This window comes from Aotus nancymaae, unplaced genomic scaffold, assembly GCF_030222135.1.
Source record: "Aotus nancymaae isolate 86718 unplaced genomic scaffold, 86718_ANA_hifiasm-v0.15.2.pri h1tg000067l, whole genome shotgun sequence".
In the NCBI taxonomy this organism is placed as follows: Eukaryota; Metazoa; Chordata; class Mammalia; order Primates; family Aotidae; genus Aotus; species Aotus nancymaae.
In genome coordinates, this window is record NW_026988482.1 from 32,829,141 (window position 1) to 32,846,922 (window position 17,782).

General features: G+C 44.6%; 2 protein-coding genes across 6 annotated transcripts; both read left to right on the forward strand.

Moving 5' to 3' along the window:
* Positions 1-5,084: 5,084 nt before the first annotated feature.
* Positions 5,085-15,128, forward strand: RPP14 (ribonuclease P/MRP subunit p14). Of its 5 annotated transcripts, none has more exons than XM_064367273.1 (6): positions 5,085-5,236; positions 9,602-9,699; positions 9,801-9,885; positions 14,110-14,186; positions 14,517-14,595; positions 15,041-15,128. In XM_064367273.1, the coding sequence occupies exons 2-6, from the start codon at positions 9,623-9,625 to the stop codon at positions 15,095-15,097; spliced, it is 375 nt and encodes a 124-aa protein (XP_064223343.1). In that variant the 5' UTR covers positions 5,085-5,236; positions 9,602-9,622; the 3' UTR covers positions 15,098-15,128. The 5 variants fall into 5 exon arrangements, with proteins under 5 accessions (XP_064223343.1, XP_064223345.1, XP_064223347.1 ...); XM_064367275.1 differs by having other exon boundaries at positions 5,092-5,159; XM_064367277.1 differs by lacking the exon at positions 5,085-5,236 and adding an exon at positions 5,361-5,463.
* A 78-nt stretch (positions 15,129-15,206) lies between these two features.
* On the forward strand, positions 15,207-17,694 carry HTD2 (hydroxyacyl-thioester dehydratase type 2). The gene has a single exon (XM_064367272.1). It carries the CDS (start codon positions 15,215-15,217, stop codon positions 15,719-15,721), a length of 507 nt encoding a protein of 168 aa, XP_064223342.1. The 5' UTR covers positions 15,207-15,214; the 3' UTR covers positions 15,722-17,694.
* The last annotated feature ends 88 nt before the right edge of the window (positions 17,695-17,782 follow it).

The following is a 17,782-nucleotide window of genomic DNA, read 5'->3' on the forward strand; positions in this document are numbered from 1 at the left end:
GTCAACAGGAAGCAGGTTCTGGGATAGGCAATCGTGAAGGGTGAAAGATCTGGCCTCTCATTGTCCAAATGCAGTGATCTTGTGAGTTTCAGCTCCTTGATACTATATGGGAGGCCTCATGGTTGGTTTCCTGAGAAAGGAACTCAGATAAGACAAATGTAGCTTTCTCAAATTTTAAGACTGAGAGAGTCAATTTCTACATTTACTCAAAAGAAGCCATAAGTATCAGTTCTATGTAATGATTGGACCGGTTTCAAATCCACATCTTTGCTTGCCTTCTTCTCCTGCCCTATCCTGCTTCCCTCCTCCTTTACAGATTTCACTTGGGGGCTATCTCTCAATAAATCACTTCCATGAGGGTCCCTCTCTCAGGCTTGGCTTCTAGGGATTCTCAAGCACTGCCTGCTTTTCAGAGTTTCTTGTTTGGAGATGACGCCTGAGTTGCCTCAAAGGAGCAGCTCTCAGCCTCGTCTTCCACATGGGAGGGATGGAATACAACTTTTTAGGTTCTGGAGCCTCTTACCACCTTAGATAAATGACTTGGCTTCATTTTCTTCATCTGTGAAAAGTGGTAATAATAGTGACATTGCATGATTGATGGAATAATGTGAGCAGGTTATCTGGTACTTGGCAAACCTCCCTAAACTATGTGATCTTGTTCTCTAAATGGAAACAATGGCTACAGTTCCGTAGGTTTTAACGTCTGATCATTTTCACTTCCTTTGTCCTATCTCCACAATCTGCTGACATAAGGGGATATGTTTTCCATGAAATCAATGGAGAACAGGGGGACTGAAATATCACTTGGACCCCTCTCTCTTGCCTTTTCTTCCCCAAGTTGGGAGAGCTCCTCAACTTTAGCAAAATCCATTTGGCACCAGTAAGCAAGGCAGGGAGGGGAGCCATACAGCAGAGGGGAAGTGTGGACCTAACTCCTTCTTGGCTGCGTACCTTTCAGGAACATAAAATACAGACCTGCCGCAACAACTTTGCTCTGAAACACAGAGGGTGCCTGAAATGGTCCTCTTAAGAGCCAGCTGGCTCCACCCAATGCAGTACAGTGTAACTTTCATAAAGACTGAGCAGCTAGCCTGGGCAACGTAGCAAGATCTCCTCTCTAAAAATAAAAATTAAAAAAAATTAGCTGGGGGCCGGACGTGGTGGCTCACACCTGTAATCCCAGTACTTTGGGAGGCCGAGACGGGTGGATCACGAGGTCAAGAGATAGAGACCATCTGGCCAACATGGTGAAACCCCGTCTCTCCTAAAAGTACAAAAAATTAGCCAGGCATGGTGGTGCGTGCCTGTAGTCCTAGCTGCTTGGGAGGCTGAGGCAGGAGAATTGCTTGAAACTGGAAAACGGAAGTTGCAGTGAGCCAGGATCACGTCACTGCACTCTAGCCTGGCGATAGAGCAAGACTCTGTCTAAAAAAAAAAAAAAAAAAAAAAAAAGGTGGTTATGGTGACACATGCCTGTAGTCTCAGCTCCTCTGGAGGCTAAGGCAGGAGGATCACTTGAGCCCAGGAGTTCGGGGCAGCAGTGACCTATATTTGCACCACTGTACTCCAGCCTGGACCACAGAATAAGACCCTGTCTCTAAAAAAGGTAAAAAAGATTGAGGCAGTCTTGTGTGTTTTGATTTAGAGCAATGTGTAGATATAGCGTCAAGAGGGAAAAGCCCTCATATCATATTTCTCAGGGGACACTTAAGAAACTCATACCAGTGGTTGCTCCTGGAGAGGGGAGGGGCTGACAGGGGAAGAGGTGGAAGGGAGACTCACTTTTTAATATTTATCCCTTTATGTCATTTGAAATATATGCTGTAAGCCTACGGTACCTATTCAAAGAATAAAATTTAGGCACGGTGAGGTGGCTTATACCTGTAATCCCAGCATTTTGGGAGGCCAACCTGGAAGGATCTCTTGAGCCTGGGAATTCAAGACCAGCCTGAGCAACACGGTGAGACCCTGTTTCAACAAAAAAATTAAAAACTAGCTAGGCATGATGGCATGTGCCTGTAGTCCCAGCGACTTGGGAGGCTGAGGCAGGAGGATCGGTTGAACCTGGGAGGTTGAGGCTACAGTGAGCCAAGATCACATCATTGTATTACCATCTGGGTGACAGTGAGACACTGTTCAAAAAAAATGTTTTTTAGCCGGGCGCGGTGGCTCATGCCTGTAATCCCAGCACTTTGGGAGGCCGAGGCGGGTGGATCACGAGGTCAAGAGATGGAGACCATCCTGGTCAACATGGTGAAACCCCGTCTCTACTAAAAATACAAAAAATTAGCTGGGCATGGTGGTGTGTGCTTGTAATCCCAGCTACTCAGGAGGCTGAGGCAGGAGAATTGCCTGAACCCAGGAGGCAGAGGTTGCGGTGAGCTGAGATCGCACCATTGCACTCCAGCCTGGGTAACAAGAGCGAAACTCCATCTCAGAAAAAAAAAAAATGTTTTTAAATAAAATTTAGTTGAAAAACAAATTTGTTTTTTTGAGACAGAGCCTTACTGTGTCATCTAGGCTGGAGTGCAGTGGCTTGATCTTGGCTCACTGCAACCTCTTCCTCCTGGGCTCAAGCAATTCTCCTGCCTCAACCTCCCAAGTACCTGGGATTACAGGTGTGCACCACCACACCCAGCTATTTTTTGTATTTTTAGTAGAGATGGGATTTCACCATGTTGGCCAGGCTAGTCTTGAACTTCTGACCTCAAGTGTTCTGCCTTCCTCGGCCTCCTAAAGTGCTAGGATTACAGGCCTGAGCCACCACACCCGGCCAAAAAGCAGAAGTTTTTTTTCTTTATCATTCAAAGGTATCTCTTTTATACTCCACTCTGAATTAATGAGACAGCATGAGAGAATTCAGGCAACTGGGAAGGCACTTCATTTTCAGGGTTTGTTGCAGCAGGGTGAAAATTATCTGTTGTTCCTTGAAGTTGAGAATGCAGGAGCGGCTCTGGATTTCCTGAGCTGCCTGGCAGGATACGTTTCCCAGGCAGCTGGCTTACAGGAACCCTCTCCTATTACGGAGGGTTTCCTGGGATGCCAGACATTTTATACCATCGACTCTTTTCTGCTCAACTCTGTGAGGCAGATGCTGATAGTCTCTCCATGTGACAGATGAGGGAGCTGGGTAAGTGGCAGAGGATGCGTTTGAAGCAAGTTTTGGCAGCTTCTGAAATCAAGCTGCTTTGGGAGAGAAAATGCCAGGGTCTGTGGGTTCTGTGTTTGCTTTCTCCACCTCTTCCCACATTTGGAACAAGCCCTGTCTCCTCTGAGAGAAGGAAAAAGGGAAGTAGGAACCACAGAACTGGAGAGCATAGCCATGGCCAAGGACTGAAGCTTTGGGACACAACACAATGGGATTTTGAGAAAAGAATTGAGGAAGGAGATCTCTGCTGACTCAACTGTCCTGTGCAAGGCAACCCTTTGCCCCTCAACCAAGGCAGAACCAGCACATCCATTTACCAACGAATGTGTTCAATAAACAGATGTTGGGTCACCACTGGGTGCCAGGAACTAGGATGCAGTGGTGAGCAACACAGACAAGGCCACATCCTTGTGGGGCTTACACTAAAGGTTCCCTTCCCACTGCAGTTCCTAAATTGGTGATAATACAGTGCAGTGTGGAGAGCACTGGCTAGAATCAGACAGCCCATGCCACCGCTTGTAACTGTAATCTTGAGCAAATAACTTTGCCTGTCTGTGCTTTGGTTTCTTTTTTGTTTTAGGCAGAGTCTCATTCTGTTGCCCAGGCTGGAGTGCAGTGGTGTGATCTCGGCTCACTGCAACTTCTGCCTCCCGGGTTCAAGTGATTCTCCTGCTTCAGCCTCCCAAGTAGCTGGAACTACGGGTGTGCGCCACCACACCCGGCTAATTTTTGTACTTTTAGTAAAGACTGGGTTTCGCCATGTTGGCCTGGCTGGTCTCGAACTCCTGGCCTCAAGTGATTTGCCTACCTTGGCCTCCCAAAGGGCTGGAATTATAGGTGTAAGTCATAGCGCTTAGCCTGTGCCTCAGTTTCCACCTCTAAAATGGCAATGATCATAGTAATAGCCATCTCAGGATTGTGTGAGGGTTACATGAGATAATATGTGTAAAATAGTTTGCACAGTGCCTGGCACAAAGTAAGTCTTTATGGGTCTTTTCAGGTCGACCTAGATAGGACACTTACTATGTGCTGGGAGTCATAAGGGACAATGAGAGCAGGTCCTGTCTTTGGGGAGTGCTTGACATAGGAGATACTGAGAAGAGGAGATGCTAGGTATAAATTTGCAGGTTGGGCACAGTGGCTCAAACCTGTAATCCCAGCACTTTGGGAGGCCGAGGTGGGTGGATTGCCTGAGGTCAGGAGTTCAAGATCAGCTTGGCCAACATGGCGAAACCCTATCTCTACTAAAAATACAAAAATTAGCTGGGGTGGTGGCGGACGCTGTAATCCCAACTACTCGGGAGGCTGAGGCAGGAGAATCACTTGAACCTGGGGGGCAGAGGTTGCGGTGAGCCAAGATCACGTCACTGCACTCCAGCCTGGGCGACAGAGTGCGTCTCAATAAATACATTATAATATAATATAATTTTAAAAATAAATTTGTAGAATGAGTCGGGCGCGGTTGCTCACGTCTGTAATCCCAGCACTTTGGGCAGGCGAGGCGAGCAGATCACTTGAGGCCAGGAGTTCGAGACCAGCCTAGCCAACATGGTGAAACCCACTCTCTACTAAAAATACAAAACTTAGCCGGGTATGGTGGCTCCTATCTGTAGTCCCAGCTACTCCGCTCCAGTGCACTCCAGCTTGGGCGACAGAATGAAACTGTCTCAAAAAGCCAACAAAACAATTGTTCAATGAATGAATGAATGAATGAACTTTCAATGAATGAATGAATGAACCTTTCAGACTATGAAGCACAGTCCAGGGCAAAATAAACACGCCCTAAGCAGCACCCTAAGCAAACTGCATACACCGCTTTCCCGGAGTGGACACCAGAGGGCGCCGAGCTCGGCCCCTCTCAGCTCCGGATCAGGATTCGCCCCTGGGTCCTTAGGAAGACGCCGCGCGGTGTCGTCATATCCGCCGGGGCGTCACGCACGGCGGGGCGGGGCGAGGAGAGCCAAACGTAAAGACACCATGAGTTTCCCGGGCCTAGCTCTTTCTGCTGCCGGTGAGCCCCAGGCTTTGGTGGGTGCTTACGGGGAATAGGAGACTGGGCAGGCGTCAGTCTAGTCCGACGGAGACTGGGTAGGTAGAAGCCCTCCAGAGAGCGGTTGTTGTCCGGGAGCCGTCTCTGTCGGCCCAGCCGGCAACGCATGCGCGGGGCGGGCGGCGCGGCCTTGGCTGCCTTCGGTCCCGGGTGTCGAAGGCCTCCGTACGGCGCCGCGTAGGGTCTCGACCGCAGAGGGTGGCTGCTAGGCCCGGGCGGGACCTCGAAATCGTGTCCTGTGCGCGCTTCATGCGCCCGGCGCGAGGTGAGCGCTGAGTGGTGGTTGTTGAAAAAAATTGAAAGCTGTCCAAGTGCTCAACAGTAGGGAAATTGAGCTTTTTAAAGTGATTGATTGATTTAGTCCAAAAACTGTACGTTGCACCCCTATTGTGCACGTCCCTTGTTTTAGGGCCAACAGCAGTGAACTAGACAGCAAGATTCTGGAAGTCGACTTTCTGTTGTGGTGGGGGAGGGAAGTACATATAAAGATAAACGAGTTACATAATTGTCGTAGAAAAAGGCTATGAAGAAGAAAGGGACGGGGCATGGAGGTGGGGTGTGGTGTTAGCCCGGAAGGGCACTGGACCAATGAGCCAGGTGGCTCCCTGGAGGAAGAGCATTCCCAGCGTGGGGAAAAGCTAGATCCGAGGCCCAGGGGCGGGAGCGAGACTGGCGCGTGAGAAAGGGCTAGGCTAGGCCTGTGTGGTGGTGGGGATTGAGTGGAGGGAGAATGGCAGGGCGTGAGGTCAGAGCCGTGGAGGGAGCAGCCGTGTGGATCAGGCAGCGCCTTGCAGGCTGCTCTAAGGACTTTGGCCTTACTGTGGATAAAACGGTAACCACATCAAGGTTTTGAGCAGAGGAAAGATGTAGCTTGAGTAGATGTTAATAGACTCACTGGCTGCCGTAGAGGTGGAGAGTAGGGGGAATCAGTTTAGGAGCATCCGTGCAGCCTCTATAAAAGACTGACTTTAGGCCGGGTGCGGTGGCTCACGCCTGTAATCCCAGCACGTCAGAAGCCCGAGGCCGGCGGATCACTTGAAGCTAGGAGTTCGAGACCAGCCTGAGCCAACATGGTGAAACCCCATTACAGAAGTTAGCTGAACATAGTGACGTACGCCTGTAATCGAAGCTACTCGGGAGGCTGAGGCATGAGAATTGCTTCACCTCAAGAGCAGAGGTTTCAGTGACCCGAGATGGCATCACTGTACTCGAGCCTGGGCGACAGAGTGAGATTCCACCTCAAAACAAACAAACAAAAAGCCTGACTTTATCCCAGCACTTTGGGAGGCCAAGGCGGGTGGATCACGAGGTCAGAAGTTCAAGACCAACATGGCTAACTTGGTGAAACCTTGTCTCTACTGACAATACAAAAATTAGCTGGGCATAGTGGCACACACCTGTAATCCCAGCTACTCAGGAGGCTGAGGCAGGAGAATCGTTTGAACCTGGGAGGCAGAGGTTGCAGTGAGCCGTGATTGCACCATTGCACTCCAGCCTGGGCGACAGAGTGAGACTCCATCTCAAAACAAACAAACAAACAAAACTACTTTAAAGATTACGATGACAGTGACTTCGTGAGCCCACATCTGTGGAGACCCCGGTGAATATATTTAATACCAGTCTGTACAGAAGGGTTTCCCAGGCATCTTCTCCTTTAATCTCAGAACAGCCTGCAGAGGACAATGCTGTCATTTTAATTGCAAAAAAATATGTAACAAAATTTATCATAAGTGGCATTAAGTATATTCACAACACTGTGTAGCCATCACCACTATCCATCTCATGAATGTTCCATAAGTCTTCATTTTACTGGCATCTAAGCCCCTGGCCTAATTTCACTCCTCTACTTTAGGCGGCCAGCTCCATCAAAGCAGTTAGTAACACTAAAAAACACTTAGGTGCCAAGCAATGAGAGAAACAGATGAGGTTTCTGTTCTCCCTGCCCTACTCAGGGGACACTCTAGTGACTGGGAAAGAAGCATCAGATAACTATTACTGCTGTCCTGAAACCAAGGATTCTTTAGAATATATAGGCCTACCACTATCACTTTTCCCTCATTTGAATACCTACTTTTTATCATAGTATAATAGTGGTTTTGGTTTGTTAGTTTGTTTTGGAGACGGTCATGCTCTGTCACCCAGGCTGGAGTGCAGTGGTACAATCACAGTGCAGTGTGGCCTTAACCTTTCAGACTCAAGCTGTCTTCCCACCTCAGTCCCTGGAGTAGCTGGGACTACAGGCACACACTACCATGCCTGGCTAATTAAAAAAAGTTTTTTAGAGACAGAGTCTCTTTTCCCAGGCTGGTCTCAAACTCCTGGCCCCCTAAACTGTTGGGATCATAGGCATGAGCACCACTCCAGGCCCCAAAATATTAATATTTGTTGAATGGATTGGTAGATGTAGCTCCTTGATCCTGACTTCTTTTCTCCAGAGGTTGTCATCTGGGAGTGGTTAGAACTCTATCTAATCCAGAATGGTTTTGGAAATGCTGGTCCATGGCTCTCTGACCTTGGATCAGTCCCTTTCCTTGACTGGGCCTCAGTTTCCTGGTCCCTGTAGTGAGTGATCCATATATTAAACAAATAGACAATGTTAAGAGACTGTATAGCATGAGGACTTAATTTAGAGCAGGGTGTCAGAAAAGACCTCCATGAAGAGGTGACTTTTTTTTTTTTTTTTTTTGAGACGGAGTTTCGCTCTTGTTACCCAGGCTGGAGTGCAATGGTGTGATCTCGGCTCACCGCAACCTCTGCCTCCTGGGTTCAGGCAATTCTTCCTGCCTCTGCCTCCTGAGTAGCTGGGATTACAGGCACATGCCACCATGCCCAGCTAATTTTTTGTACTTTTAGTAGAGACGGGGTTTCACCATGTTGACCAGGATGGTCTCGATCTCTTGACCTCGTGATCCACCCGCCTCGGCCTCCCAAAGTGCTGGGATTACAGGCGTGAGCCACCGCACCCGGCATGAAGAGGTGACATTTAAACTGAAAGTTGAAAGGTGAGTAGGGCCCGTCCATGGGGAGAGCAAGGTTGGTGTGGAGCCAAGGAGAGGAACAGTCTATAGAGAGATCAGCATGTTGTACCTTCTTGAAAGTTCAGACCTTTTAGAAGCTGCATTGAGTGCCCATTCCAGGAATTCCTCTTCTCAAGCCCTGTGCTGTTTATGCTCTGTCTTTCGTGGATGGTCCTGCACAGACCTGGCTTTTGGACTGAAAGCACACAGACCCAGGATGGGAGGAGATGGCAGAACGGCCACCCCTCATTTTTCTGTTTGTGTTCTGTGTTGACGGACAGTAAACGAGAAGAGGACCTTCAAGTCTTAGATTTTACTCCTTTAAGCCTTTTCTTTTCCTTTGGATTAAGAGGCATCATAACAGAGGTCTTGAGCAGGCTCAGGAGTGGTTGGAATCCCTGGGTACCCTTCGGCAGATGTTACCTATGTTTACTAAACCTGTGTTCTCTTCTCGAAAGTGGGAATAATATCTCTTACCTCAGAAGCATTTTGAAGACAGAAGCTAAGGCATGTGAAATGTTTATTAGCACAGAGCTGGGTGCTCAGTAAGAAAAATTGTTAGCCAAAATTATGTTACTAGGTTTTAAATAAGAGTACAGTGATTTGGCATATACAGAATATAAAAACTTGTATTCATATGGGTAACCTTAGTTTGACCAGAATTAGATGAGTTCTGTGATCAGAAGTCTTAAAAACCAAACAGGATGCCAGGCGCGATGGCTCGTGCCTATAATCCCAGCACTTTGGGAGGCTGAGGTGGCCAGATCACAAGGTCAGGAGTTCGAGACCAGCCTGACCAATATGGTGAAATCCTGTCGACTAAAAATACAAAAAAATTAGTTGGGTATTGTGGCACATGCCTGTAATCCCAGCTACTCGGGAGGCTGAGCCAGGAGAATTGCTTGAACCTTGAAGGCAGAGGTTGCAGTGAGCCAAGATCGCACCATTGCACTCCAGCCTGGGTAATGAGTGAAACTCCGTCTCAAAAAAAAAAAAAACAGGAAGGTGATGTGTGGTGGCTCACACTTGTAATCCCAGCACTTTGGGAGGCCGAGGTGGGCAGATTGCTTGAGCCCAGGGGTTCGAGACCAGCCTGGGCGACATAGTGAAACCCTGTCTCTACAAAAAAGAGAAAAATTCTCTGGATGTAGTGGCATGCATCTATAGTCCCCGCTACTCAGGAGTCTGAGGCTGTAGGATCACCTGAGCCTGGAGAGCCTGAGGTCGAGGCTGCAGTGAACTGTGATTGCACCACTGCACTCCAGCCTAGGTGACAGGGTGAGACCCTGCTTCAAAAAGAAAAAAAAACCAAATAGGCCAAATTCTCATCACAACTGAAAAATAGCATGTGCATTGGTCATTTCTAGCCCGTTTGACTTACTGTAGGTGTGATCAGCACTGGAAAAGATGCCTGCCCCGGCTGCCACATATGAAAGAGTAGTTTACAAAAACCCTTCTGAGCACCACTACATGAAAGTCTGCCTGTAAGTTTAGTTTCCTAAGTTCTATTTTAGATTACTTTCTAACATGAATCCCAACAGAGTGAAATTTAATATGATGTCTTTTTTTTCATGGTTTTTTTAAGAGAATTTCAAGATTGTGGAGTTGGACTGAATGCTGCGCAGTTCAAACAGCTTCTTATTTCAGCCGTGAAGGACCTGTTTGGTGAGGTATGGAATCACTTGGTAGATTGAACATGCCAAAGATCTTTGTAAGAAATTCAGAAAGAATGCTTTTCAAACATTAAAAAAAAATTTTTTAATTGTACAACTCTGCATTTTTAAATTTTTTATTCATTTATTGTAACAAACACATTTATATTTCTTTTTCTTCCTCTTCATCCTCTCTACCCTCATCCTTCCCAGCCTCTGGTAATCATCAGTCTTTCTATCCTCATGAGATCTACCTTATTAGTTCTCACATGAGTGAGAACATGTCTTTCTGTGCATGGCTTACTTAACAAAATGCCCTTCAGTTCTATTCATATTGCTGCAAATGACAGGATTTCATTCTTTTTTATGGCTGAATAATATTCCATTGTAATATATACCACATTTTCTTTATCCATTTATCCATTGATTGGCACTTAAGTTGATTCTATATTTTGGCTATTGTGAATAGTACTGCAATAAATATGAGAGTGCACATGCCTTTTTGATATTAATTTCCTTTCACTTGGCTGTATGCTCAATAGTAGACTTGCTGGATTAAATGATATTCTATTTTTAGTTCTGTTTTCTTTTTGTTTTTTTTTGTGTTCAAGATGAGGTCTTGCTGTGATTCCCAGGCTGGAGTACAGTGGCATAGTCATAGCTCACTGCAGCCTCAGCCGCCCAAGCTCAAGTGATTCTCCCACCTCAGCATCCCAAATAGCTGGGACCACAGGCATGTGCCACCATGCCCAGCCAATTTTTTTTACTTGTAGAGATGAGGTCTCACTATGTTGCCCAGGCTCCTGGCCTCAAGCAGACCTCCTGTCTTGTCCTCGCGAAGTGTTGAGATTACAAACGTGAGCCATCACAACTGACCTATTTTTAGTTTTTTGGGAAACCTCCATACTCTTCTCTATAGTGGTTGTACATTTACATTCCAACCACTAGTATATGAAGGTTCCCCTAGAGATTATTTTAAAATTGTGTTTGAAGTTGCAGAAGTAGCCTTTGAGAAGTGATGAATTTTGATAGGTTTATTCTATTATGCCTTCTATTTGACAAGGAACATGTTAGACAGATGTTTGTTCTAGCACAGTGCTACTCAAAGTGTGGCCTAGACTGGCAACCTGCAAACTCTGACCATCTTGAAGAGATGAGGAATTTACAGCAGAACCAGTGCACTATCACTTTTAATGAGAAAGTCTCCTTATGGGCCGGGCATTGTGGCACATGCCTGTAATCTCAGTACTTTGGGAGGCTTTGGCGGGCAAATCACTTCAGGTCAGGAGTTTTAGACTAGCCTGGCCAACATGGTGAAACCCGCTTCTCTACTAAAAACATAAACATTAGCTGGGTGGTGGTGCACACCTGTAGTCCCAGCTACTTGGAAGGCTGAGGCATGAGAATTGCTTGAACTCGGAAGGTGGAGGTTGCAGTGAGCTGAGATGGCACCACTGCATTCCAGCCTGGGCATCAGAGCAAGACTCCATCACAAAAAAAACAAAAAGTTAAAAAAAAGAGGCTCCTTATGAAAAAAAGATGAACTGAACTAAACACTGTGATTAATTATACTATTGGTTTACATTCTGATTCAACTCCCTATTTTGTCATAGGCCCACACTTTAAGCAGATTTGTCTTAGCATTCCCTTGAGAACAGAAGTACAGTTTTGGAAGCTGAGAGAAGACAGAGGATGCTCAGGAAATTATTTTCTGATACATCTGTCAATCAAATCAAATGTTATCTGTCAAATCAAAATATGCTAAGTACCTCATCAAAATTCCAGCATCAAAATATGTTCTAATATTTTGCAAAAGACTCTTAAGAGAGTGAAAATGGCAGGCATGGTTGCTCACAGCTATAATCCCACCACTTTGAGAGGCCAAGTGGATGGATCACTTGAGCCCAGGAGTTCCAGACCAGCCTGGATATCTGGTGAAACCTCATCTGTACAAAAAATTTAAAAAATTGAGCTGGGCATGGTGGTGTTGCACCTATAGTCCCAGCTAGTCAGGAGGCTGGGGTGGGACGACTGCTTGAGCCCAGGAGCTCAAGATTGCAGTGAGCCGTGATCACAGCACTGTGAGGGAAAAAAAGGATGAAAAGATGAGTTACACACTGGGGGAAAATAATTGTAAACCACATATCCAACAAAGGACTAGTGTCTAGAATATATAAATGACTTTTGGCCTGGTGCAGTGGCTCAGGCCTGTAATCCCAACACTTTGGGAGGCTAAGGCAGGAAGATTGCTTAAGGCCAGGAGTTCGAGGCTGTGGTGAACTATGATTGCACCACTGCACTGCAGCCTAGATAACAGAGCAAGACCCTGTCTCAAAAAAAAATAATAATAAATAATAATAATAATAATAGGCAGGGTGTGGTGGTTCACGCCTGTAATCCCAGCACTTTGGGAGGATGAAGTGGGTAGATCACCTAAGATCAGGAGTTTGAGACCGGCCTGGCCAACATGGCAAAAGTCCATCTTTTTTTTTCTTTTTTCAGGTGCCAAGTTCATTTCCGTAGCACAGAGCAAAACCCTGTCTCTACTAAAACTATAACAATTAGCAGAGTGTGGTGGCACATGCCTGTAATCCCAGCTACTCGGGAGGCTGAGGCAGGAGAAGTGCATGAACCTGGGAGATGGAGGATGCAGTGAGCCAAGATTGCATCACTGCACTCCAGCCAGGGTGACAGAGTGAGACTCTTTCTGAAAATAATAATAATAAAGAAGTATCAAAACTCAATAGTAAGAAACCAAATAATCTAATTAGAAAATGGGTAGAAACATTAACAGACATTTCACTAAAGAGGATGTATGGTTGGCAAGCACATGGAAAGATGTTTAGCCATTAGGGAACTGCACATTAATGACACAATGAGATACCACTATGTACCTAGCAGAATGACTGAAATAAAAAATAACAACAACACTAAATGCTAGCAACAATGCGAAGAAACTGGATCACTCATACGCTACAATGGGTATGTAAAATGGTGCAGCCATTCTGGAACATAGTTTGGCAGTATCTTTAGCAAACTAAACATGTATCTGCCATAGAACTCAGCACTAGCATTCCTGGGCATCTATTCCAGAGGAATGAAAACTTAGGTTCACACAAAAGCCTGTACATTGTACATGAATATTCATAGCAGCTTTAATAACAATGAAACTGAAAATAGCCCATATATCCTTTAATGGGTGAATAAACTATGGTGCATTCCTGTTATGGAATATACTCAGCAACGAAAAGGAATGACCTATTGATAGACATAACATGGATGAATCTCCAGAGAATTATGCTGAGTGAAAAAAAAGCCTATGTAATGTAACAAAACATTACATACTGGGTGCTTCCATTTATAGAAGACCCTTGAAATAAAATAATTATATAATCTGGAGAAAGGTTAGTGGTTGTTGAGGTGAGGAGTAGGGGAAGAAGGGTGGATGTGGCTGTAAAGGGTAGAATAGGGAGTCTTATGGTGGTACAATTCTTTATCGTGATTGTGGTGGTAGTTACGTGAAGCTACCTATGTGGGAAAATTACATATAGCTACACACAGGTATAAATATGAGTACATGCATAATTGGTGAAATCTCAACCTCTGGATTTTATCAATACCAGTTTTCTAGTTTTGCTACTGTACTATAGTTATGCAAGATGTTGACATTGTGGGAGGCTGGATGAAGAGTGCATGGAACCTCCCTGTACATTTCTTTGCGATCTCTTATGAATCTGTAATTTTTTTAAATACAAAATTAAAAAATCCCTGTGTGTACCTGTATGTCAGGTAGAAAACTTTGTTCCTGGGATTTATATAGCTGCGAACAAACAGACATGGCCTCTGCCGCATGGACTGATGGTCTTGGTTCTTGTAGTAGGAAAACATGTGAGGCAATTAGTGACAAGAATGAAGAGAATTATGAAAGAGGAAGTATGGTGTCCTGTACAAGAAAGAATATAGCAAGCTGACTTTGTCTCATCTTAAAGATCAGTCAAGGAACAATTTAAATGAAGGCTCAAATGATGAGGGACTGATTATCAGCCATATGAAGAGGTATAGGCAGAACATTCTAGGCAGGGGGAGCTGTAATCAAATAGGCAACTCAAAGCACCAGCACCATTAAATAAAATACAGCTCTTGTGGAGAATAAAAGCTCAAAACTCAGTGTTTGTCAAAACTTGACAAGCATTCAAGAATAATGGTGATAACAGCCTGCTAATAGTATTATTCCATATGCAGGTTGATGCCGCCTTGCCTTTGGACATCCTACACTATGAAGAGAAGACCTTGTCAGCCATCTTGAGAATATGTAGCAGGTATGACAGAGAGTGGGACATTTGTAATATAACAAGGCAGAGAGACCAATGGAGAATTAGAGCAAAAATTCTTTCTTCTGAGAATGAGAAGAATATTGTCATTGTGAACTCTGAGCAGCTTTTGGGAATTTAAACTGGGGTGAATATGAACATTCATCCACCAGAAACTTGTACTCTAGAGAGAGCAAAACTTATGCTTTGGTTACAGTTATAGTTTCCCATTGATGGTTATAGTTGCAAAGTCACAAGTGAATATTTCAGAAACCTTAGTTGAGGTTCATTTTGTTTTCTGCCTATGATATACTATGTATTTTCTTGATCTTTCTGCAGTGGTCTTGTCAAATTGTGGAGCTCTTTGACCTTGTTAGGATCCTATAAAGGCAAAAAATGTGCTTTCCGGGTGATTCAGGTAAAGACTATTCCCTCACATATTCCAAACAAGACTGATGATGGCTCAATCGCTTCTTAATATACATAGCTCATTTTTGTGCTTGCATAAATGTAATATGGTTAACATGATCTAAGTAGGGGAAAATAAAGGACTTGATTGTTTTCAAAAATGTGAGACACAGCAGTTAAAATTTTAAAGTCTGTGGGAGATTGTTCTGGGATAAAAGTTGCTACTCTGTGGTTAAGTCTTATTTTTCATCTAACACTTAATGCTTTGGGTATTATATATTGGTATGCTCCTTTTGAGCTATGACTACTTGTTATCGAAGGCTTCGTCTTGGGATGCTCTTTAAAATGCTCCTGCATTCACTTTGTTTATCCTGTAAAACTGGACATGTTTCCACATTGCCCTGTGCTTCAGTGCAGTTTCTCCCGATGCTTTAACCTTTTTCTTTCTCTTGTAGGTTTCTCCATTTCTCCTGGCATTATCTGGTAATAGTAGGGAACTAGTATTGGATTGAAGGAATAGTCTTCTATTTTGGAAACATTCCTCCACTCTCAGATTTATTTTTTGGTGCCTGCATGTTTGAAGACTGAAGCAGGCTAAAAGCTCTTGATGAAATTTGAGGGTGCTGAAGATGTTCCCACTAATTTCCAGCCATCACCTTTGCTGGGGTGGGCTTCGGAGGAGAGTCTGCCTGAACCTCCCGGTGCTGACCCTGCAGCACTTTCAGCATATGCACATCAGAGTTGGAGACCGTGCTGAACTTAGGAGGGCCTTCACACAGACAGATGTGGCTACCTTCTCAGAGTTAACAGGGGATGTCAATCCTTTACATCTAAATGAAGACTTTGCAAAACACACCAAGTTTGGAAATACAATTGTACATGGAGTTTTGATCAATGGACTTATCTCAGCTCTCCTGGGAACTAAAATGCCAGGGCCAGGCTGTGTATTTCTTTCCCAGGAAATTAGCTTTCCAGCACCTTTATACATTGGAGAAGTTGTTTTAGCTTCTGCAGAAGTGAAAAAGCTAAAGCGGTTCATTGCTATTATTGCAGTGTCATGTTCAGTAGTAGAAAGTAAAAAGACTGTTATGGAAGGCTGGGTTAAAGTTATGGTTCCAGAAGCTCCTAAATCCTGAAATACGTGTTTAAAGATGCAACCTCAAACACCAGTGCTGTTATTAAAGAGCCTTTGGGGAAATGGATTGCTGCTCTTCATCAAAGAATGGTTGATAGGCCCAGAAGCCCATCCTAGTTAGGGGAAGGGAGCAGATAGAGGGCTGTTCAAATGCCCACTTTCCAGTTTGGCCTTATGCAAGAGTGTATGCAGGAATTCTCTGCCTGTTTTTTTTTTAATTCAAGAAATAGGCTAGGCACAGTGACTCATAACTGTAATCCTAGCAGTTTGGGAGGCTGAGGCAGACGGATCACTTGAGGTCAGCAGTCCAAGACCAGGCTGGCCAACGTGGGGAGACCTCATCTCTACAAAAAGAAAATGTAAAAATTAGCAGTGCTTGGTGGCTTGGGCCTGTAGTCCCAGCTACTCAGGAGGCTGAGGTGGGAGAATTGCTTGGGCCCAAGAGCTGGAGTTTACAATGAGAAGCTGAGATCGCACCTCTGCACTGCAGCCTGGGTGACAGAGCAAGACCCTGTCTCAAAAAAAAAAAGTATTGGGAAGTTTATTTATATAAAGACTCTACTGTAAAGTCAGGCGTGGTGGTGCACGCTTATAATCCCAGCACTTTGAGAGGCCGTGGCAGGCGAATCACTTGAAGTCAGAAGCTCAAGACCAGCCTGGTCAACATTTGAAGCCCTATTTCCACTAAAGATAGAAAAATTAGCTGTGTGTGGTGGCGGGCACCTGTAATCCCAGCTACCTGGGAGGCTGAGGCAGGAAAATCGTTTGAACCTGGGAGGTTGCAGTGAGCTGAAATCATACCACTGAACTTCAGCCTGGGTGATAGAGCAAAACTCCATCTCAAAAGAAAAAGATTCTACTTGTAGGAATTCAGACCTAGATAGATTTGCATTTGGATAACAAAACCCTTCCTATATCTGTGTAGAAGCAGCTTCTCACTGAATTTCAACTGCGTATCACTTAATTACTTAAGACAAAAATAGAAGTTGGGTCATCTTTGAACACCTACCTTTTATCAGTGAATATTCTTAGACCCTGCTCTTCAGTAGTTACTGAGTCAAGAGTTTATTGTAATTTGTTATTTACACCAAGGTGGCATCTTGCTCTGCCTTCAGTGAGACTTGCATTTCAGGGGAGGGGCGTATGTGCACCCTTGGTCTCAGTTATGTAAACTGCCTGATCTGTAAAACACTGGTAACACCTGCCACGTGGGATAGTTGGGGGAGATAATGGATGGAGTTAAGCACAGGGCCCAGCCTGTCAGCAGCAGCTACTATTACTGTTACCCATTTCCCCTGCAATGGAGGTGAGAGGTTTTCCTGAGTTTGAAGCTGACTGGCCCACAGTTAAAACCGTCTTTCAGGGTGTCAACCAACCTCTACTAGTGTTCTTAAGTGCAGTTTCTGTTTTAAAAGTTAAGATTATTCCTTGAAAATGTGGATCTACCTCTCATTATATAAATAATATGTGCTTATTTAAAAAAAAAAACTATTAAGACCATGGATGCCAAATTCTTAAAAGACTCTGGGGGTGGGTTTTTGAAAGGGAAACGTGCCTAACATGTTAGTACTATATGGCCATCCCAATACAGCCAATACTTTTGTTTTCCATTTTAAAATAACATCGAGACATGATTCACATACCATAAAATTCACCTTTTTAAAGTGTACAGATCAGTATATCCACAAAGTTGTACAGCCATCACCAAAGCAATTTTTCATATCATTCTCACCCCCAAAAGAAACCCCCATTAGCAGTCAATCCATTTCTCTCCTCCAGTCCTAGGGAATCACCAGGCTCCTTTCTGTGTATGGATTTCCCTGTTTTGGACATTTCATATAAGTTCATACAATATGTGGTCCTTTAGAACTGGCTTCTTTGATACAGCATGTTTTCAGGGTTCATATTACAGCGTGTATGAGTACATCATTCTATTTTATGGCTGAATAATATTCCATTGTATTCACCCATCCATCAATTGATATTTGTATTATTCCTGGTTTTTGGCTAAGAATGATGCTATGAACATTATAGAAGAGGTTTTTGGGCCAGGCGCAGTGGC